The sequence below is a fragment of the Seriola aureovittata genome, chromosome 19, assembly GCF_021018895.1.
Source record: "Seriola aureovittata isolate HTS-2021-v1 ecotype China chromosome 19, ASM2101889v1, whole genome shotgun sequence".
Lineage (NCBI taxonomy): Eukaryota > Metazoa > Chordata > Actinopteri > Carangiformes > Carangidae > Seriola > Seriola aureovittata.
In genome coordinates this window covers 10,265,893-10,290,906 of record NC_079382.1, presented here as the reverse complement: position 1 = coordinate 10,290,906, position 25,014 = coordinate 10,265,893, and the positions used below count along the sequence as shown (strand labels likewise).

The following is a 25,014-nucleotide window of genomic DNA, read 5'->3' as shown; positions in this document are numbered from 1 at the left end:
TGGCTCTGCATGGCACATGCATGAAGCCTGTTGGCCCTAAAGCTCTACCAGGTGGCGTCCAAAAGTAAGATGCTGATGCTGTCACTCTGACTGAGTGTGTTGCAATATCAACCATCAGGGAGGGGAAATGCAGGTGCAAGCCCTGCGGATGCTTCAGATATGGCACCTGCAGGGCTGCAGAGGAGACAGGTTTAGAAAGTATCAACACGCATAAATTATCACTTGCACTGAGATGTGCATTAGATGTGTACAGATTTAGAGGACAAGGATTCTTGTCTTCTTGTTGTGTACTGCGTCCGGGAATATGCACATATTGTAAACACACACACACACAGGAACACACACACGCACACCTCCCAGGCTATTACTGTTTGACAGTGTCAAGAGAGACAGCAGATTTGAGTCTTGAGTCAGTCAGATTGACAGTGGAGCTGTAAATAGATGTCAAGGAGCGGCAGAGAGATGGAGGAATGGAGGGGAATCTTGATATCAGAGTGGAGCAGATAACTTTATGTCCTTTTTACAGGATGAACAGCTCTGTCACATTTCAGGCACTGCTGTTCATCCAGCGTTCACAACTACTTTAAGTGTGCAGTGTATGGTAGAGAGCTGAGTGTAATGAAGTTCAGATGATAACTAACTATACACACATTTCTAATTAGTTGGATCTATTTAGATTCAAATAATTATTAAATAATGATTATTATCTTTCCTTCATATTCTTGGTCTGAGGTTGCTGTGCCGTTCCCCTGCAGCTAGTAAGGACAATACTTATTCATTTAATAACTAATTTACACTTCTTAGTATTGCAAAACTCCATGAAAGCATGGAAGTGATGAGGGATAATTCAATATTTTCATTTATCAACTTTCAGTGGAATCAAGATATGATCATGTATCATTGTTCTGCACATTTCTCTTGTCTAATTGAGTGATTTCAAGCATGCTGTAATTAAAACAATAATTCAGCATTTTGGGGAACACACACATATGCTTTCTTGCAGAGAGTTAGACAAGAAAGTCAATACCATGTACCAAATGCAGCTGCGGGGCGTCGAGTGGCACAGTGGGTTGAGCAGGCGTCCCACATGTAGCTGCAGTCGGCCCCGGTTCGAATCCTGCATCGGACGGCCCTTTACCGCATGTCACTCCCCTCTCTCTACCTCCCCATTTCCTGTCTCTCTCTACTGTGCTATCCAATAAAGGCATAAAAAGCCCAGAAAAATAAATAAATAAAAATGCAGCTGCAGCCAGAATATTAGCTTATATCTTGGCATGCAGATTGGAATCAGCTAGCCGGTCTCTGTCAGAATCAGTTTACCAGCATCTCTAAAGCTCACCAATTAAAATATAACATGTTTGTTTAACTAATTAAATAAAAATAATAAATAAGTAAAAAATTATAAACTGAATTGTAAAGAGCTCACTCTTCTCGCCTAGCTCTCGACAAAAAAAACAAATAAGCACATTTCGCAAAATATCATTTTTTTTCCATTAATTACATCAAAAGTAGTTAATAAAGTTTTTGTTTTACATACCATATATGAAAAGTTTTTTCTCACGTAATGCATAAAAGCTGCAGAATTTGTTCAGGGTCAGCTGTGACTGGCTACCACATTGCTGCAGTGCAACACAGAGGAAAGCCAGCACACATCGATGCAGCTCAGATTCATAAGCAACTGTGAAGTGTGTTTTGATTTTGAGTTTCCTAATGGGAGTAAATGACAGTTGCTGCTTTGACTGGGGTTGAAGGAATTGTAGCGTAGTGTTTGATAGGGTTGAGGTTAGTTTGGATACTGCAGCAGTGTAAATCTCTTGCCACAACATCAGTTTGAACTTGCGTCCGTCATGTAAAAGGCAGTTACGACATCATCCTCCAGTTCACCATGCCATGTGCTGCACCTCTCGCAAACCTGCATATCCATCCATACCGTCTCCCTCTGCCTGTGATTTCTCCCTCCTCACCCCTCTTTCTCTTCTCACTCTGACTTTTTGAATTTCCCCCAGTGGTCTATCAGACCTCACCTTTACAAACAGTTCAGAACAAATAGCATTTGATTGAGGAGGGAATACATTCATCATGCCCTCCTTTCTCTGTCAAAGGTCCACAGCTGGGAGAACTTGAAAACCTGTCCTGGGGTGTATGTATTTTTATGCACAGGGGTGTGTGTGTGTGTGTGTGTGTGTGTGTGTGTGTGTGTGTGTGTGTGTGTGTCAGGTTAAATGCCCCTCCAAGTTTTCTCTAAAGGTTCAAACAACACCTTGTCTGACTCTTTAGTGAAGCGAAAACAAGAGGCATCTTCTGGCTTGTGTGTGCGCGTGCGTGCGTGCACTCGCCTGCAGCCAGTGTGCACTCAGAGTGAATGAACAAACACTCAGCATGACAAGAGAACTGACACATCAAACTGCGGCCATAAGATGTCCAACTCCGCTCTCGTTCCTGTTATTACCTTCTCATTTCTTGCTGTCTCATCCTGTGAAAGACGGACAAGGTTGTATTTCCTGCATGTTTTCAGTGGCCGCTAAATGTTGCCTGATTGGTCTGGTCAATTTTTCACACCCTCGTTTTCTATTCTCGCTCTGCACGTCTCTCATTTCCTGTATATGTCTTTCTCCACCCTCCCTCTCTCCTTGAGCTAAACCCGGCTGAGAGCTTAATTGGAATTACCGTGCACGTACAATGCCTAATACATAATGCATGGCCAAGCCTTCTTTTATCATTTAAATCATAAAGCTTCTTTGGAATGCCAGACAACACACAAGTATCTCCATTCCTCCTTCTCTCATCCTTTTCTCTCCTTCCTCAGGCTCTTTTTTCCCCCCATCTCTCCATCCTAACTGTCCCTAGGCTGGAGTGGTGCAACAAACTGTGTGCGCACACACACAACACCAAGCAGTCCTTGCTTACAGCGCGACATGATTGAAAGTGACAGAAGAAGAGGCCGTGAAGCCAAAAAATAAAAATAAAAGTGGGCTGTGACGCACATGAGCAAACACAAATACACATACCCACAGTGAGCAAATCAGGGATCAACGGACTGAGTTGAAGGCAAACACAGCTAGATTAACAGGTCCAATATGGCACCAAAGCTGTAAACAAGCCCACTTAAACAAGCAATTAGACACATAATCACTCAATCAAACACACACACACACAACCACAACCACAACCACACACAAACACAAACACAAGCCTGTTGTCTTCACTCCACTGGGCAGATAGACAAGGTGTTTGTGTTTCATTGAGAGGCCTTGGAGTGGATTTTAACCTAATTACACACACACAAGGACACATGCATGCAAATAAAAACAAGTGATAAATAAAAAAAGTGACGAGGAATACGAAAAAGGTGGGGCAGCTGATTAATTAACTAACGGACTCCATAACCCCCTCCCCAGAACACCAATAATTGAATCACAGCTTAGCAACGTGTGTAACGACACAGTGTCTAGATAAGCCTTTGCTTTTCCTGCATGTTGTAGCAAGGATAGTAAGACATAGAAAGAGGGAAGATGGTGTCTTTTTTTTGCCTTGTGTAAGGAACTGGATAACAAAAGCTGCAATTGGTAGCGTTTTCAGGTAACTAGCTTCTAGGCTACATCCGACAATAAGCCCAAGTGTTACTCCCAAAGCCAAGAGTTGGCATATCATTGACTCACGACATTAGCGTTGCAAGTTACGTTAAAAAAAAAAACACAGTTCATGACTAGCACACCCACTGTGTAGTGTTTCCTCACTGTATAGAAGCTGGTCATGGATGCTAGCAAGGATAATGCTAGCAGCTCTGTCTTGATCTTTATTGGATTTGGGGAAGTCTACACACCAGTAACTTAAGCCAATATGATTGTTAGTCAGTGTTAGTCTTCATCCTAGAAGCCTTTTCTATTGTAATGCTAAAAGTGAAAATATATGGTTTGGAAATGTAGACAAGTATGCAAGCTAAGCATCCAAATGGGTTTATGTTAGTGAAATAATTTGATTTTTTCTTATCATACTTGTACTGTAATACAACAACAACCTAGCTCTACTCTGCTATAAAAAAACAATGCAGTTTCTTTATTTCCATGTCTGCAACATGGATCATCAACTGCTGACTTTGCCTGAGACATGCAGCTTTAGCCGCAGTCTTTTATCACGTATATATTTAAGACTTGTTCCCATTCTAAAATGAGTCAGCTGAAATCTTTAAAAAGTCAATCCAAGAGGACGTTTTCAACCAATTCATAGGGCTAATGTTAGATGTTAGTCAGTGCGTACAGCAGCTGTTTATGCATGGTTGTTTGCGTACACATGCAGCAGGATCTATATATGCTGTACAATGCACTGACAGCTCATTCATATTGGTAGGACAGGTCTTATCAGCCCCTTATCGCTGTCTCTCATTATTCAGGCTGGTGTTAACCCTTGGCTCCCTGCTCCACTGCTCCCCTCTGCTCTTCCACAGCCCATACATCTTCACTAGCAGGAGTAGAGCAGAAAAGGAAGAAGAGGAAAGGAAGAAATGATGAGAGGGAATGACTTTGGGGAAAGACACTGCTTCGAGTGAAAAGAAATAAAAACCTGCACGCCCGCACTGTATTTCCCTGCATCATTAAGAACAATACAACTCTTCTATATTACCTGCTCTCACCACTACTCCTTTGTCTACCTTTCAAATCATCAACATTGCCCACACTTTTTTCTTCCTTTCCTCCCTCCTCTAGTTCTCCAACGCCCACAGTGATCTCCTTCAACAGAGCTGAGCATACCCATTAACCTATCACATCGCAGCAAAGCAAGACGAAGCAAAGTGAATACACATCTCACACTACAGCCAAATAAATTACTTTATTTTTTCATTTACTTTCTACATCAACTGGTATCCAGTAACACTGTTTTAATTAAAAACTAATCTTCAAAATTAATCTTTTTTTTTTTTTTTTTTTTTTGAATCATAATCTCAGGGGCATCGCCTTTACAAAAAAAAAAAATGTGTTGAGACTGAGGAAAACAATGTGAACATGCGTCTGTGACATCAGATACACAGCAAAGTGCCGGGAACACACAGACCAGCAGGGCAGTGCTTGAAGATAAGGCCTGTCAGTCACTCAGACTGACATGTTATTTTCATGTGCTTAATCAAGAACGTGAGAGTTGATAAATTCATGGTGCATTGTGGCCAAAATTAACTTCAGGCTTGTTAACAAAGACATTAAAAGGCAGGTAAATGAATTGAGTGGCATTTAAACAACTCACGTAGTTTTCTATGATAAATTAATCTTTCCTGGTATGTTGGAGTGAAACTAACTGTGACAAAAGAGCGAACCTCAATGAAACGCTTAAAGGATTGAATAATAACAATAGTTAATTAACATTTAAGCTCCCTCAGTACGCTCACTGAATTTCTGATCGACCTAGCTGAACTAAAATCAGTTCTTCTGATCCTCCCTGGATAAGATCTATGGCTCTGCTAATGGCTAGCTGAAGACAAGTGCAGGCTATTTGTAGATCTGATAAAAGGCCTCTGAGTGTCATCCTCCTTTATCAGCACAAATTTGGTCACAGTGGGGAAAAACATGTGAACCACAACAGTGCAGCACTTTGATCTATTTAATAGTTAAGGGTTTAACCCCTTTGTGTTTATGTCTCTGCACCTACAAATGGAAGTAAATCAATTTTTTGTACAGTAACATGATTTCTTTATTTATTTTCATTTTTCTAAATCAACAGCATATTTTGCCAGTAGCGTGGTTTTCCTTGTTATTACACCATGTTACACTATTTTCATTGGAACTACTTTGAAAACTGATCCCAGTGAGACATGTGGATTATCCACAGTAACCAAGACCCAGTTGTCTTAAGAGCCAAATTGTGTTAGAAATTTTAAATAAAAATTTTCCGTGTTGTGAGCACCAAGAGGCAAAAATCTCAGACAGTTGTCTCAGAACCTTGACAGACAGATAAAATCAAAACCATTCTCCTGGAGAGGTACTGGAGAGGTTTCTCAGGAAAAAATGCCTCATGAAGAATGAAGCATTGGATTTTTTTTTTTTTTAGTTTGAGATCGCAAACCAAGTGTGTGCATGCTGTGAGAGCAGCACCGTATCATCATGATACTTACTCACTGTCAGTCTCAGTATAAGACCAAGCACAGGTACATTCAATCAGTCACTGCAGGCTGCTGACCCAGCAATCCCTCACCTCATGTTACCTTACATATAAATGATTATGATGAGTTGAAAGCAGTGAGGTGTGTATGTTTTAAAATTGGGGGAAAAGAGAGCACTGGTACTGGATTGGTACTCTGCATTGGCAGATACCCTGAGTTGAGTAACTGGAATTGGGAGAGAAATAGTTGGACCCGCATCCCTACATGTTGTCAAAGCTCCTTTGAAATATTATTAGGCAATCAGAAAAGCTACTTGAAAACACATTAATAACAAAATGCAGTAGATATAAACACACCTAGGCAAATGCACTCCCACACAGACAAAGAGAAACTCTCACACACTTGTAGAAATGCACACATAGACAAACACACAGCCACAACAGCCACATGCATACAGCTCCACGGTGAGTCCAAGCCGACACGTTATCAGATGTATTAGATGTAAGACGATTTCTCCCCAGCTCTTTTGATGTTATCGGCAGACGAACACTGTTCTGTGTTGCTCTGAACACGTCCCTGCTCATTCAGCTCTTAGGTGGCAGAAGCAAGATTATTTCTCAAAGCAGTGTGACACACTACCTGTCGTACTCCATTCATATAACCCTTCTCTAACTCTCTAACTCGTTCATCTTCTCTGTCTTCCCTTTCTTCAGTCAGGCTGTGCACCCTTCTCCGCCCTCTCTACCTCAGTCTTGGTCACTTCTACATTTTCATACATTTGCTCTGTCTTTATATTTCCCCATCTCATCCCATTTCTCTATCTCCCTCTTTCCCTCCCTTTCTCATCACCCATTCCTCCTCCATTTGATTTTTCTCTTCCCACATCTAAATCACATATATTTTCTCGTACTATCTTCAACACCCTGCCTCCCTCAGTCTCGCTCTCCTTTCTCTGTGGGATAAAAACAGCGTGTTGCTCAGGTGTACCAATATAGGACCTTTAATGTTTCATTTAATAGGGTCTCTGTCACTGGTATATATAATAGTGAGCCTTTCTCTTATCTGATCCAGGAACAAAAAGAGGGTCTGCTCTGTCTGAGAGGCCTACTTTGTGACAACTGCTTATCTGATCGAGAAAGTGGAGAGCGGCCCACACAGTCTTAAAACGATTACTCTCTTATCTGATTATGGCTTCCCAAAAGTAGAGGACAGTTAGCGAGACGATGAACATTGGGTTATTTGAATGTTAAGAATCTTTTGGAGAACTTCATTATTATTTTACACCAGTAAAGAGGTTTTTATCATTTTTGGCTCCTCTTGTCAGCAAATAGACTGGACTTTCCTCCTTCATCAGTCGCCCTCTCTTGTGGCTGCTTTTAGGCCGTTTATCAAGCAAAAATGCCAAACCTTTTGTAGTTCCAGTGTCTCAGGTGTAAGGATTCACTGCTCTTTGCTGTTTTTATGTCACTGAAAAGTGAAAACTTTTGGGTTTTGTATTGTTGGTTGCACACAGAAAGTCGGCTGAAAACATCACCTTGGGCTCTGAAAAGTTGTGATGTGCATTTTTCACTATTTGTTCAAGTTTTATAGACTCAATAAATTATTTGACATATGAACTGTTAGTAATAGTGAAAATAAAATCATGAGTTGCCACCTTAGATTTCCATCCAAAGTAAAGTCCATTTGATCTGTATCTGAATATGTACCATGCAGAGCATTACAGTAATACTTACTGCTGTCATGCTGTTGATCTGATCCAGAGTCAGCTGTAGCAGCTCCTCAACACCGCTTTCAGCCATCAGTTTGAGCGCAGGCTGCTGGAGTTTCGGCAGGTTCTGGAGCAGCAGGGTGGCTATGTGTTTGATACACTTGGGGGGAAGAGAAAGAGGGAGAGAGAGAGGGAGGGAGGGAGAATGAGAGAGAGAGGGAGAAGAAGGAGGGGTAGATAGTTGAATGTATAGATGTATGGATGAATGGTGGAAGGAGAGAGATAAAAGCAAAAGTGGGATAAAAATAGGAAATGTAATCACAAGACAGTGAAAAAGAGGAGGGGAGAACAAAAGAGGGGAGCAGGGGACAGAGGGAAGATAGTAGGCGAGGAACAGTGAAGGTTAATTGATGTGCATATACTGTACAGACACACAAGCACATAATACTTTTAAAAATGCCTACACACAAACACATACACACACACTAAGCAGACACACAGTCCTGTTGCAGTCCCATCCAGTAATATATGGATATCACAATGCAATCTGACTCCCCCATGCTCTGGCGGTTTCATTCCAGCAGATTCAAATTAAAGCTGTTCAGAAGAGAGTAAAGGGCCTCCTTCTCCACCTCCCACCCCCCTTCCCATACTAATATTAGACAGCCAGGCGGACACTAGCCTATTCACGCTGAATAGCATTAGCGCTAAACTAATATCACAGTCAGCTGGCACTAGACATACAGAATGGCATTAGGCTTACCACTGCCTTGATTCTCAGCAGGGCATGAATAGCATTAGGGGCCGTCAGATATCAAAGAGCGGCTAGTGCCTATAGTACATTACAAAAAGCACTGAACTGATGCTAACATGTTGCTATGGGTTACATACTTAATAGCTTTAGGCTCCTGTGTTAAGATGCGGGGGCACTGCACCGAGGCTACATTTAACGCACAGGCCTACTTCCATATTTTGATGACACTGCTGATGACGCTGATGAACGGATCATGTGTTGAAACCAGTTTACACTTTGGTTTAAAATATGAATTTTCCCTATCCTAACTGTATTGTAGTGGTGGGAGAAGTATTCATATCTTTTATTTAAATACTCTGTTTTAATTCTTTTCACAGATTCATTGTGATCAGATGATAATTAAGAGGACAAATGCATTCGTAAAACAATGACACACAAGAACGTAATCTGATTGTGTGTTCTGATTACCTGTACAGGGAGCTTGTGTTTTGTGTTATAGAGAGTCCGCACCATGGTGACTACCTGCTGACCCAGGTCTAATCTGGCCTCCGACCCCTGGCAGCGGGTCAGCATGGCTGAGGTCAGCACCACCCAGGGGTTACGCTCTGACTCTGCCCTGGAGGTAGAGAGCAAGACAGGCCTGTGAATATGAATGTGTGTAGACTTCTGATGAAGACATAGACTGGTACTAAAGCACGCATGTGAAGAACAAAGGTACATATCTGAAATATTAACCCTGTGTACTGGAACACACAGTATATAGTAAAGTCAAAACAATATCTCAGCATGTAAAATTACATAAATGTTATATATCCGTCACTCTGCTGTCGTATGTCACCAGATGGTAATCCTGTTCGACAATAAGCGGGTTACACCAGCTGTATGTACACCATATTGCATGAAAATGTAGATTATGAATAATATAAACAGCCACATAAGAGAAACAGCATCAACCTCCCTTCAAATCACAGGCTGACATGAAAGCAGAGAGAATTATCAAGAGGTTTGCAGACAATCTAATGAATTCTGACGCTGACATGTAAGCGAGGAAGGAAGATGTTTGACCACAAAACTCCTGCAGCAGTTAATATTAAACACCGACATGCTGCATTTTCTCCCTCTCTGTGAGAACACCAGGGAACAGCTGTCAGCTGTGAGAGGTGTCACTGTGTTTACACGCTTCTTCATGAGCTCTTCTAGACCTTTGCTAATGCCTCCTGAGTAACCGATGAACTCCCACCAATGATGCTAAAGAAGTATGACCCTCATGGATCTTTATTAATACATATTGAGCATAGAAAAAAAAAAAGAAAGATGGAAATCACAGAGGGATTTGCGATCTGTTAATTAGATCTTGGCTGTTTTATTAGTTTTATCATTAGCATGGCAAGCAGTCAGTAGCATTTCAAAGCCCCTATATATCCTGGCTAACACTAATGTTGATGGTTATGGAGGTTGCACTTGTTAATGCAAAGCCAACCTCTCACTATATCTGTGCCAAGCCTCAGGAAGAGAATCGAATCACATCTTTGAGCCTTGGTGAGGCTCTAAATATTCATATAATATATTGGAGGAAAATTCTTTAACCCTAGTTAGAACAGTATCGTAACTTATCTATCAGGAACAAGCAGTAAAGCGCCACTGCAAAGGAGGGAACATGTGCTTCTAGTGGTTCAAAAATAGGTGTCTACATGCCAGCACTGCTGGAAGTTATGTATGTGATCAACATGACTAGCAGAGCATTAAATATTGAACAGACAGAGAAGGAAAAGGAGATGGGAGGTGAGAGGAAGAACATGTTTTGTTGTCACATGATAAAAGGGAGATGATAACATGCTGGAAAATCCCTTGTTTATATGACGAGAGGTACACATTTTCAAGTGGTTGCAGCCTGAAGTCAGATTAGGCTGCTGAAGTGTGTCCTAAACAGGCATGTTAGAAGCAGCAGGCCCTGCGGTAAGATCCTAAGTGTCTATGTGTATCTGCAAAAAACAAGAGTCCTTATATGAGCGATAGAAAGAGCTTGCAAATGAGAGAGAGAGAGAGAGAGAGATGGCAGGGCTCCTGTCAGTGGAAAAGGCAGTTCTTCATCCTGCTACCAGGGGTGTCTCATCCGGACAAGCTGCTTCACCTTCAGATTATACGAACACAGGAGTGAACAGAGTCCACTTGCTCTGCTGGCACACGGCTGCTTCCTGTGCTTTTACCAGGGGGACAGAGAGTTATACTGCTGAATGCGACTATGAGTGTCTGTGCGTTCGCCAAATCTGTCATGGGGTGCAGTGTGAGTCACAGCCAGCCCCCATTTCGTGCTTTGAATCATGACTCAGTTTATGCAGACAGACTAAAGGATCAGCTTTTGATATGCAACACTCAATATAGCTCCCAAAACAGCCTCTTGTATTCTGACTGGAACAAATCCTCACTCTACAGAGTATACACACACACACACACACACACGCACACACACACACACACACGAACAGTAAACACACTTCCATCCTAACCAGGATTAAGTGCTGAGTCAGACAAGTGGTAAAGGTTAACCATGTAAGATAGAACACCCTCAAGTCTTCACCATCTTAAATGAGGCACTTGAAGGTTAAGTTATTCTGAGTTTTGTGTCCCAAATTACGAGTGCCGGATACAGCAGCCGCTGCATATAAAACGCACAGTTAACACAGATCAGACTTCAATTTCAGGCTTCTATGATTCGAGGAGGCACATTACGGCGTAGTTAGTGTATGTATGCACTTTGCAGCAAATTACCTGGAGTAATTTAAATGAGGACGACTAAAGAGACAAGGAAAAAAAAGTAGAAAAATCCATAATCAAGGGCTGAGTGTGTACTCAACATTATGTTTGCATTTAAATCTGAAAACACAGTTCATTCAGCTCAGTCTGAAGTTAAAAGAAAATGATTATAGCTGACTGACACAGCAGTGGTGGTTTGACTACAGCTGCTACACACACAAAGTCAGTGGAGTGTCAGTGAAATCCGTGGGTGAACTTGAAGCAGCTGCGTTGTCCAAACTAATCCTATCTCTCCCACTGCTTCTCAGCTGAACGTGCACTGTGTCAGAAGAGACAATGACTTTTCACAAACCCAATGACAACTCTACTTTTCACAACAAATAATATAAATAATCATTTCTTCACACTTTCTCCTATTGCTTTTCGGTCTGTTCATTTACATACAACATTTTTCCCGTATTTTGAAAAACTTCAATTTTCCTGCTCTCAGTAATTTTGTTTTCACCTCCACACTAAGCTGCTTTGTTGGATTAGATGAAACAATATCAGCCTGAAAATGGTCCAAACAAAGTGGGAAAAATTATTCTGCATGTAATGGCCTCCTTCCACAGCAGAAACTGTTCCAGGGGCCCAGGAACCATTTCAGGAACTCAGGAGTCTTTTTGTCCCATAGTTTTTTGGCCCAAAGAACTATCCTCTTCCCGGGGTAGTACTTTCTGATGGTTCAGGAACTATCGGGGTAGTTTGCTGTGCTGAATGCTGCTAATTGATCACACGAAGTTCCCACAGGCAGCTACCTTGTGTTACTACTTTCATTCACATCTTACATTCACACAGAAAACAGCACTCTAATATCAAAACCACAAAGGGTGGATATTTCTCAGCGTTGTGTTGGCGGCTTCCTGGCAAGTCAAAAAGTGGAAATAAATAAGGAAAGCAGGTCCAAATGTGCTGAAAGCATTTGCTAATTGTTTAGAGCAGAAATGAATAACCATCAAACCTTGGCACATGTTCTTTGCATCCATTCAAACATCACAATCTCTCTATAGTAAATACAAAGAAAAAGAAAAAAGAAAAATAGGGTCATTTTTAATCAGCTTTTGGTCTTATATGCCGATTGTTCACGGTTCTTCAGATGTGGTGGAAGTGCAAATAGAGATGTGCAAATATTCCTGATTTAGTTCAGATGTTGTGGCTCCTCTGTACCTGGAACTATTTGGTTGAGATGGAGCTTAAGACTGCTCACAAGGCCCCAGCAGAAAGACAACCATATCAGGTTTTTTTTTTTTTTTTCCTCGTCTCGCCTCGTTTGACATAGTCTGAGAATTCCTGATCCTGGAAATCTGTCTGTGGCTCCTCCAGCCCGATCGGGAAGATTCCCTGATCTGTCATAGTAATCACGTATTGCGCAGTCTGATCCTGGCGTAGTGTTTAATTAAGACTTGAACGATCAAGTATCCCATCAGGCAGGTCGTGTAGGCCTTTAAACTGATGCATCAGTAATGAACATACAGTATGTAAATCTTGCTCATCAACAAAGTCATCGTCAAGTCAATAAAGCTAATTCTCCTATACACAGCTTTGTGCACGTCCTTGTAAGTTTTTAACAACTACTGGAGAAGAACTCTACTTTAAAGTGCTGATCGAAAACTGTTTGAAACGCAGTCTGCTTTGATTGAGCTGGAAGGATAAACTCCAGACAGCATAACCCTCCATTGTCTCAGTGGTCCTCAGAGTATCGCTCACTTTTAATCGAGAACAATGGAGCAGGAGAAGAGCAATCACATCATTAGGCACTTATCGATAATACAGCCAACATTGGCTGAGGCTCATAAGACGCCAGCTGGTGCAAAAAGCCTGGAGCCTGAATCTTTGTGAGGATGCCTGTATTCATTTCCAACTCTAAAAGTCTATGTGCAATACGTGCCCCTGAGTGATTAGAGCCACAATTCTCCGTTCGCACTCTTACTGAAATAAGAACACATTGCACAGAAGATGCCTATTAACACGTTAATGTCCCTGATTTCGGTAACAAACAAACTGCCGTCGAAACGCGGTTGATAGTGTCTGTGGTCGACTGTTAAGCACCAAAACAACACACCCACTATAACTTTGTTTAAGCATGGGATAAGAGGCTGCTTTGACCCCGCCAACTAGTGAAGTAGCACTCAGTTTTTAACTTTTAAACCGATATTCATTGAACCTGCTCAGAGAGAAGAGGTTACAAAAGAGAGAAAACTGCAGTGAGAAAGGATCAGCTGCTACACTCTTGTTATCCTGCACGACATCTGCACTTTCTATCTTTAAAAATCTGCCTATAGAATATATATATACATGTGAGGGCTTTTTTTAATCCAGTGTGTTTGAACTTGTGAATGATGCAGTTGCTAATGAGCTGTAAACAAATTCATAAGTAAGTAATAACTGTACTAGAGGGAACCTTTCGATAATAGTTTGAACATTTTGGGAAATATGCTTATGTAACTTTCAACAAGAACGTAAACAAGCACATTTTCCCAGAATGTCAATAACTTTAAACAAACAAAGAACAGGAAAAAGAAATCTCATTCATCTTACACTTCCTCTTTCAACATAGGTGGCCATGCTTGTAGGAGGAGCATGAGCAGCTGAAAGTCCTCCCACTTCTGAGCAGCGTCCAGCAGTTCCAGGAAGAGAGCGTATCGTTTGTCCTCGTTTTCTACATCTTCTATCTGGACCTGACAGAAAAGGAGGAGAGGAAGCAGATAGGAGAAAAAGGTAAATAAATATGAGGCCAGAAAACAAAGGCCTGCCGTGAAGATTTGGATTGTGAGATATCCCCACTTCATTGAGAATAAAGCACAAATTCGGCAAATGAAGGGTGCTCCGGCTCGAGTAAGCATCTGCTTCTTTAAAGTCCTGCTACAAGTGCAATGTCATGGATAAATATGATGATAAATGCCAGCATCTTCAGTGAAACACCATCCAACACAAACGCAACAGCAACAGGAGAGCAACTTGCCTTGATTTCAAATGAAGCATGCTCTCTACAAACTTTACAACGTACAGCAATGATTGCAGTAGAGAAGAGTGAAGCGAGACATTCCTGCCAAAGCAAGACCTGAATGAACTGTGCAGTCGAACACAATCTAGACCAGTATCAAAGCCTTCAAACTTCAAACAAGGCAGTGAAGAGAATATTCAAATGCACATTTCATTGCTAATCTAGAAAACGTCACCTTTGGCTAAACTTATTCTACACTATTATGAGGAAAAGAGAGATTGAGAAGGAGAGAGTGAGAAAAAGAGAATGAAAAAGAATGAGTGAGGGTTAATGTGGAAAAAATGAGAGGAGAAGGAGGTGGAAGGAAAGTAATTAATTTTCTTCTCAAAGGTTGGCTTCTAGTGTGATTTAACAGTTCAGAGAGCGGCTGATTTCTGAAGGGAAAACTACAACCTGCCAAAGCATGGCTGCTGCAAAGACAAGCTCTGTCACACACGCTTACATACACACACATACACACACACATACACACACACTTACACACACACACACACACACAAAACATACATCACTTGCAGCCAGACTCATAAAACATCATTTCAGCCTCAGTGGTGTTCTCAAATTTATGACTTGATTTCTATGTAAAGCCTGGTGATATTTTATCAGTGTAAAGGTCTAAACACAGTCTCACTTAAACATGTGAAGACACCAGGATATTATTTTCATTGACCAGATTTTATACGTGTATTAACATGTAAATACATACCTCTTCTTTGAACCTTTATTTTCAATCATAAGACAGTTTTGGAATGAAGTTGGTTTACTACAGACTTCTATTGGTACTGGTGAAAATCCAGCCCCATAGTGCTCAAGCTGAAGCTCTGCCATTAACAATAATTTAATGAAATGCATTTTGAGGCAATAAATACTTTTCCTTTGGGAGGATTAATTGTGAGCTCACTAGAGCAATCTGGGTAGTGTACCATGTAAGGTTTTTTCATACAAAAAAATAGCTGTCTTAGGATGCCCAAGACCACCACAATAATTCTTGTACATCACGCAAAATTGCCTTCAACATTATCATAAAACTTTTGACTTATTAGTTACACTTACAGTGATTAATTAGTTACACTGTTATAAATGGCTTGACAGCAGTAGTCGAGGCTGCCGAATGCACGAATGCCGAAATTCAGCGGAGTGGAGCTCATGTGACCACGAGGACCACATGCCCCACTGCTTGTACATGTTGCGTCTACATGACTGGATTACAAGGCCTTTGAACAAACATATACCCAGGAGAAGTTTTTATAAAAAGCCGCAGTTGAAGGCCACAGGTGAGTTGTTTTATGCTGTGTAGGTAACCCTAGGCAAAAGTGAATAAACCCCTCCTTTGCTAATTCCATGGCAACTACTGATGGCACACAAAGTACGCATTTTAGCACGTGAAAACTGGAATGTTGATACATTTATTTTGGTGGCCAAGAAAAGTATGCTGGTCATAGATTCATCCAGTGGCTGATGTCTGAGCCCGTAAAAACATTTTAAAAACTTTACATCTGATGGACGGGAGTGCTGGGATATCCATATGTAAGATTTCCAAATAGTTATAATTGTGTTACAATTGGTCCACTGTTTATTAAGAAGTAATCAGATCAGTTTATGTCCTTAATAAGCGTCAGATACTCCTGCTGGTTCTGAGACATTAGTCATAGTAAACCTCTAATTTATGCATAAAAGCACAGGCTAAATCGGTGGCAGCACAGCAGATCCACACTTAGAGCTGTAGAGAATTGCCTTATGATGGGGGATGGAGCAATAAATGAGCAAAGCTGAAGCTCAGGACCCTCTGGAAATGGAGGTCATTTGGGAAACAGAAATGGAATCTTAACTACCTGTAAAAAGCCCTCACTGCAATCTAAAGCTCTCAAATCCATCAGTGAATGTAAACTGCAACCCAAAGCCTGTTCATCATTGTTATGGCCTTACTGCATTATGAACACTGAATACTGAACACTGCAGCTATTGAAGCATTTTATAAGTTTTATGGTAACGTATATTCATCTCGGGAAATTCGAGGGTATGAAAGCTCTTGGGATTCCCTGATAATATTCTGATTGCATGTTCTCAAAACAAAACACGATACAAATTACAAAGACACACAGACGTATCCACATAACACATCCTCACACACTCACACACTCACACACTCACACACACACACACACACACACACACACACACACACACACACACACACACACACGCACACACACACACACACACACTCATCAAAACTCACCTACAGTAGACCACAGATTAAATTGCTACCAATTACTATGTGGCTGTGAGGGTTTTATTTTCTTAACAAGGAAGGATGGTAATTAATTATGCCTCGTGATTAAAATCAACATTTCCTCTGTGGTGTTGTACAAAGAATAGAGGGCAGAAGGGCACGAGGGTAGAAAGAGGAGGGAGAGAAGGAGGGACGAGGCTGTCAGCCAATACTGTAACACTTAGCAGAGAAGTGCTGACAAATTAGATGGGTGTCTCAGTAAATCAACCCATATAAATATAAATCCCCACCGTATGCACCCAACTGTCCACCTCTTTGTATATTTATATCAGTTTCTCAACATTTTTTTTTTTCGTTTTTTCATCTAATGCATGTGCTTCCCTTTTCTAGCTACCCAGCGTTCAAATACTTTCAACTCCTCTCATCCCTCCACATCTGTCCATGCCAACATCAGTCAGTGAGACAGCAAGATAAATGCTAATGGCACAGTATACTTGTGAACTGAGACTCTATATTTTTTATATAATTAATCATCATGTAAACCTCTCCTCCAAATAGTAAATGTCTTTTCATTGTTTATTATCTCAGTAGACACAGCAGGCCTGTCGAGCTTCACGTCTCTCAACATGCGACACAAAGTGGTGCACATGGGGCTCCAGTGAGAGCGGTAGTCGGCGTTTAGAAAGAGTACGGAAGGTTTTCTTTTGTTTCTTTTGCAACAAAACGGATGAATTTATATGCATTTCCCCACTGTGCGGAGGCTGATCCTGAATGCTACCAGACTAAACCCTGATCACAGTTACATGAGATAGCGGTACGTTTGCCAGACTCACTGGTTATTCCTCATGCTAAAAGCCTTTTTTTATTGTAACGTTAAAAGGGAAAAACAGTGAAAAAGTAGCAGTACGTAAGCAAACCCTTCCAACAGGGTTCATTTAAACTGATGAATGAATCTAATCTTACATTTTTCTTGTCATAATTATAATACAAGGACTAACTAGCTCTGTGCTGCAATACAAGGACAATGCTGTTTCGTTATTCGATTGTCTGCTGACTTGTTGCCAATGACATGCTTCTTTAGCCTCAGTCTTTTAGCACAGTAGTATGCATGAAGCCATCAAGTAAAGGCTGAAGGAAATGAAACATGACAAATGGTAGTTACCAGCGGCTGCGTTGTTGCTCTCTCTCTTTGTAACTCAAGGAAAAGTGGAAAACTCTGTGGATGCGGAGGCTTGTGTGTACCTTGGTGGATCTGTGTAAAGTGATACTGTAAAATGGATATTGCATTTTCCTGACTGCTGTGATCTTTTCATATACCGGTGAGCATTTTCAACCTTGTTGCTTTGAAAAGCAATACAGGCTTAGTAAGGGCTGCTTTACAATACTGACAATAACCTTATCTTTGTAAAACTGGACACACACACACCACACACACACACACACACACCACACACACACACACACACACACACACACACACACACACACTTACTACAACTATACCACTGATGACATTTATTGATTAAATTCTTTCCTGCACCTTGAACTGAAAAGACTGACTAAAATGTCACTTCTAAAGTTTTAGAAAGCTGCACAAGAACACAGTCACAGTCACATTTCTATAGGATGAACAGCAATTACAGAGTGTGTTGTAGTCACCCCCCCCCCCCCCCCCCCCCCCCAAAAAAAGCTTGTGTAGTCAGACCGGGTCTCTCTCCAGTGATTAAAACCTGCAATGCAGTCTAACCCTGCAATCAGCATATGATAATAAAACAGGGGGAAAAGAGAGGAAGTGTGTGAGAGAGACACAGAGAGAGAGAGAGAGATGGGAGCAGCTTTGGGGCAAATCAATAGGTGGAGCAGAAACTGTCAGAAGCCACGTGGGTGACAACACACACACACACACACACACACACACACACACACACACACCACACACACACACACACACACACACACACACACACACACACACACACACACACACACACACACACACACACACACACAACACACACACACACAACACACACACACCACACACACACACACACACACACACACACACACACACACACACACACACACACACCACACACACACACAACACACACACACCACACACACACACACACACACACACACACACACACACACACACACACACACACACACACACACACACACTTACTTCAACAAAGGACAGGAATGAAGATGAAGTATTAAAAGACTGAAGTAGACATGTCCAGATGATGTGTTTTCTTTTCAGAAAGCAAAACTATGCATTTCCATATGTGTGTGTGTGTGTGTGTGAGTGAGTGAGTGAGAGAGAGTGAGAGAGAGAGAGAGAGAGAGAGAGAGAGAGAGAGAGAGAGAGACTAGACAGATAAAAGTGGAGTCATCTATTCCTCCTGAGAGTTGCTGGCATGACACTCCTTTCACTCCTTTAAGAGGACGACACACACACACACACATAATAAGGACCTTGCAAACAGGCACGCAGGTGTGCACACACAATCAAAAACAATCAGCCGAATGCCAGTGAAACGCAGCTTCAATAAACTCCTGTGAAATAATTTCCTCCATATGTCGCCATCTTTCCTAAAGGAATAAACTCCCTCACTAAATAAATATTCTCACATCAAAGCGTCCTACTGTGGTCTTTCAAATTTGAACTGCTTTCAACACACAGGTGACACTTGAAGGTAATACTGTAGATAATTTTAGACACACACAGGGTGAATGAAGAATGCCCTGCTATACTATAAGAGTAAACATTAAGGATGTGTATCCAGTGAGTTGAGGCCTCAATCAGGCTTTGAGGTATTTCTATTTGTAGACAATAAGCATGTTTGTCAACAACAGCTAAGAGCTACCGTGTGCATATTTAGGGCCCACCGGGAGCTTGAGCCCTTTCTGATTTTTCTTATTCTATTTCATGTTTTTTTTTTTTATGGTTAATAATTAAATTCATGGGAGACAATGCTAAAATAGCTTGCTGTTAGGGCTTGGCGATAGGATATTTATCTTAATTTGAAAAACAAAAAACAAAAAAACATTTTAAATGAGATTGAAAATGATAGACTTTGACATGGTATAGGGTACATTACTTTTCATACTGAGCCTACAACTGTCCTACAGGAACAGACAGCTTGCTTCCTTAAAAAAATCAACAGCATCCCCTGGAACAATGAAAGGCCCTCAGAGAAGTAACTCTGCAACAAATCGTAAGGTTACCACCCTCTGTTTCCAGTTCTGCACTCTAAAAGAACGTAAACATGTTTTATTGCAAATGACATGGTCTGAAACAGTCTGAAAGTCTAAAGAGGGGATTGAAAAAAGAAAGAAATCATAGTGTTTTTGAACATTAAAAACATGCTTTTTAGCCATTTCATTGGGGATTTCATTTAAGGTCAACACCTAACTGGAAGGCTACAGTGTAGATTACAGAATGCAGCATAAATGTTCAAGGTCAAGCCCCCACAGAGCTGCGCTGAGTAATTACCATCTTGGTGAAAGGAGCTGACTGACATTTATTTCATTTTGTCAACATACAGCGGTTTTCACTTCGTCTCATAGAACACAAAACACACTGTGGGTTGGCTTTAAATGGGCGGTGTCTATGTTGCTGAAAGGCTTCTGTGGCTGTGATTATCACTGAGAAATGTTGCTGAATTAAACTGTGTTGGAGTGTTGTGGGTGTCATACCGTTGCTTTATGAACTGGCTGGTTTATTGTTTCCACCTTTTGTTCTGCCATAACTAACAGCCCATTGTTGTTTATGACCGTCAAAGAAGTCTCACAGAAAGTAAGTGAAAGTGATTTTGAAGTTTAAATGACTCGTAAAATACTACACATGCCTTTTAAAATGTTTAAGGACCAGTGTGTAACATTCAGTGGTGAGGTTCCAGATTGCAACCAGCAGAATTATATTTTTTCAAATGCCCTCTGTTATATAGTTATTACCTATTGCAGCCATTATTTTCTAAAATGATAAAAGAGCACATAGTTATTATTATATCATTATATAGAGAAGGTTTTATTTTTAATCGCTCCCCCCGATTGACGATTTGGACCTTTGCTTAAGGAAATTTTGTCTAACTGGACTTCTCTGACTTTTAATTGAATGCCCCTGCTGAGGAACCTACGGTGGCCTTCAGAGAATGTAATAATATGAAAGGCTCTGTCCTCGCCTACTGTAGAAACCAGCAGCGCAACATGGCGGGCTCCACGGAAGAGCACACGCTCACGCTAAACAACGATTCTTAGTTTCCGCTGATTATACACGAATGAAAACACAATTATGAATGTTATATTTAATTTCTGCCAACAGATCCCCCTAAAACCCAACACATGGGCTTTATAATTATAGACTCCATTTGTAATCTTATTAATTTATATTCAGATAAATAATAGAAGAGTTCTGCTGATAGATGAAAAATATATAATTATTATGTGTGTATCAGCTGCCCTTACAGATATTTTTGTCCAAGCACCAATTTGGTCTGTGCCCTGAGGAACTGTAGCATCATACAATCAAGATATTTAATGAGAAACACTGGGATCAAAATGTCAGTCACGATGTGTAAATTAGTGGCCAGCTTGAAAAAATTCACCCCATTTTAATGAGAGCCCTCCTTCAGCCCTAAGACACGGTTTTGGTCGAGGTGGAGTCAGAACAAATAAAGAGAATGGCCAGTTTGTTAGAGACACTACAGAAAAGAGACGCAGCAGCGGTTATGTGTTTCTTATTTTGAGACACTTTTCATTAATTAAAAAAAATAAACAAAACATTACAATAAAGATCTATTTTCAAGCTCGTCATCATTAACTGATATTGAAGAGAATTACAGATTTATAAACAGTTAATATCAGTGTTTATGTTTTCCCAGTATCCGGTACACCTTTCTACATGTGTATGTTCTGCAACATAAGATCTATAAAGGTTTTATAACAGCAATAGTGGGTTGTTTGGAAGAAACTAAAGAGGAACTTGAAATAACTTTGGAGAATGTTTTTTGTTGTAAGGCTTAAAATGACTGCCTCAGTCTGCCTCAAATTGGACAATTTCACATGCAAATGAAACAATCTTCTTGATTAATTAGACACAAAACAACTTTGAACCTGCAATAACAACCCCGAGCTTTTAGAGAAACTAATGATAACACAAATTTGTATTCATTATTTGTGTACAACCGCAAGTTTCAACTTGAAGAGGTACTTCAAATGTTACCATTAGGATTCAAATCATGCGCTGTTTGGAGTGTTGCTAATTGTTGACAGTTTCGTGTTGTTTCAACCAAATGCATGAGATGAGGTTGAGATATTAAATCTCGAGCGTTCAATCATTTAACACAGCAACCTTGGAAGGTTGAAAGGTTTTGAAGGGGCAGTGGGAGTCCTAAAGGCACAGTGCCCATAATTAAAGTTTACTTTTGACTGACACGCTGAAATATTGAAAGTGCTGTGGGACTAAATGGTACATCATGTCCAGGGTTTCCCACAGTTGTTGTTCATAATGGATCTGGCTCATTCCAAATTATTGATTGCCTCTGCAAATATTAGAAGTAGCTAACCGTCTTCTGACACAAAACCCTCAGTGAAACAGACAGTGACCATTTCAAATAGCAGATGTGTTGTATTGAATGCATGGCGCAGTTGTTTATATAGTCATCTGGTGACTACATTGATTACAGTCAAGATGAGATCCCATCAAAGTCTATCAGACACAGCTCAGAAGATTACACTGATTGATCAACCTGGCTTACAGAGCGTATGTATGCTTTGCTGTAATTAATCAAAACAGAAAACCAGAGTTATTTCCAGTCTGGAAATGTTGAAGACAAACTGCTCAATCACTCACAATCAGCAGGGGATGTCTGAAGAACAACTCACAGCACTTGTGAGACATAACAATCAGTGCTGCTGGTCAAGCACTAAGTTCTGGTTTGTTTAAAGTTTAATAATTACCACTTGAACTTTTAAACTCTCATCAGAGGTTCAGTTTTGAAAGGAGTACACGGTCACAGCTCAGCCTCTCTGTCGGCCTGAACAAAGCACCCTGTGTCTGGATTTGCCAACGGATTGCGCTAGAAGAATATAGGCCAGATAAAGTTTGGCTATAGGCTGGAGGGGCGGGGAAACCTAGCATATGCATGTGTGTGAACATGTACCTAAATGCGCCTACAGGTACATGCTATTTCCCATAATCACGTACAAAAATGATAATAAACATTATTTCACATAAGGGTTTCAAGCCACTTAGACACTGAGAGTCTGTTAATGCATCACTACTGCTCAATTATCTGACTAAGATATACGACAGAAAATTGTTTTCTGTTAAACACACCGATTGGTTTTTGAGTCCCACAGTCCCACATTGCCATCTATGGAGCCATGACGCTAGCATGGCTAGTAAACACAGACCTTTGGCAGCATATTATACAACAACATAATAGCTTCTTTCCTGCCAACAATATAAGGAAAAACTTTTCAGACACAATATAACTGCTGCGAATGTAATTTGAAAGTAAATTTAGATGAAGCCTATGGGAATTTTCAATCAGGCTTCTAGTATTGATTGCTTCAAAACAACCCAGTAATGGAAGGGAATTGATATGAAACATCCAAGTAATGGAAAAGGACACTTATATTACCACTTTTCAAGGCAGAGATGAATTGTAAACATGTCAACATCATGAAATGCACGCACACACGGGCACACACACACACACACACACACACACACCTTTGTCTTACTATATTCATGGGGACCTGTCATCAACATCCCAACATTTTGGTCCCCACAAAGCTTTGGTCTCATATAGTCAATACAGCTCAGAATAAGATCAACAAAAGCCCCATTTACATACCAGTTGTTATATCACATCACACACATGCAGACCTAGAGAACATATCTTCATATCTGACAAGGGCTGACCCTGTGGCTGACTTGTTGAAGTATGTGGTGAACAAATCATCACCTCCGTGCGTAACACCATGGTCGACGGGTTAATGATCAGTGCTACTATCACTGTCTGGGTTGACGGCTCTCTCCCTCTCACTCATCACACCTTATTAACACTGCCAATCTTGACGGTGAGCCCCGTCAATTTCACGTTTCTATCAAATGGGCAGGATAATTGGAGGATAGAATTTTTTTTATTAAATCTCATGGCATGGAAAATGCTCCGGAGTCATCTTCATCATTTAATGGTGTCAGTTTGCTAAATTAAAATGGCCATTATCCAGCTTCTTGTTCATGTAATTATTTTCTGAAGGTTTTACAATAAAGACTGTCATGACTTGTTATAAATTACTTGATGTTGAAATGTTGTGAATGTCTGTCCCACAAGAGAAATTCTTTTTTATTTTCTTTATTTATGGAGCTGGTTGGAGACTGGTTTTAAAGGTGGATACTTGACCCAATCCGCCTCCTTCCTGTCAACATGGCAACTGGTTGTTGTGAATATTTCATGAAGGTTTCCATATTTACATATATACTGCCCCCAAAAGGCATGGAGCAGCAGCCACAGGAGCAGTAAAGCTGAAAAAAGGGGTTTTACGTTTTCAGGTTTGGTATGGTATGTAGATAAGGCAGTTTTAATGTTTTCATTTTATCCCTTTTAAGACTTCCCCAAGAAATCGTAATACCTAAAATATGCAGATACTGCACTTTGCCTTCAGATAATCTTTACAGAATGCAGGGGGGGAAATGCACTGTGCACAAGCAAAAATATTTATGTTATTACATTTAAAATCAACATAATAAAATAATTTATTTAATGCATTTTTATATGTGATTTAAAGGGAACCTAACTACACAAAACTTAGATTTTTGTTTTCTCCAAATGACTGGATTTAACTGTGGCCTCATTTAGTTATGTAGAATAAAAACTGAATTACTGGATTAAGACGTCACTTTTTGATTTAGATAACAAGGGAAAAAAACTTATGAGTAAATCTAGTTGTAGCGTTAACTAATGCTAGCTGTGTCTTACCAGCTAGCTTTCACTTAATTTGACTCTCTTGCTTCAGCTGTGTAGTTGTAGTTACGTGTAGTAGCAATCTGTTTTGCACAGAAGGTACATATGTTTCTATGGCATGATAATTAGTTATATGGTAGATCAAACAGTAAAAGATTTCGATTTTGGTCGTAATGAAGTTTTAACAAAATATGCAGTTACTGTGTTTTGGCTTTGGATGGCAGCATAGCAGTCCACAATAATTTAAATGAAAAATATAAAAATAAATAAATAAAATACAGTAACCCATAACAAGACAGGAAGAAATATTAAGATTAAATATCTTAAAATATTCTATTCAAATATGTAATTTATTTGGTCAGAAATTACAAGGACTTCTTGGGAAACTGCGTCTATTCAAAGATATCTGCATCAACACTGCACCAATCAAGGTAATGTGTTTGCTAGCT

The 25,014-nt window shown here is 40.4% G+C and overlaps 1 protein-coding gene across 1 annotated transcript in view; it reads right to left on the bottom strand.

The window, feature by feature from the left end:
- Positions 1-25,014, bottom strand: part of nbas (NBAS subunit of NRZ tethering complex) — a 144,144-nt gene that overhangs the window by 4,252 nt on the left and 114,878 nt on the right. The window contains exons 50-52 of the mRNA XM_056405187.1: positions 13,882-14,021; positions 9,019-9,166; positions 7,822-7,956 (exon numbers count right to left, since the gene is read on the bottom strand). Of these exons, the coding sequence (XP_056261162.1) occupies positions 7,822-7,956; positions 9,019-9,166; positions 13,882-14,021 (423 nt within the window). The remainder of the gene's footprint in view (positions 1-7,821; positions 7,957-9,018; positions 9,167-13,881; positions 14,022-25,014) is intronic.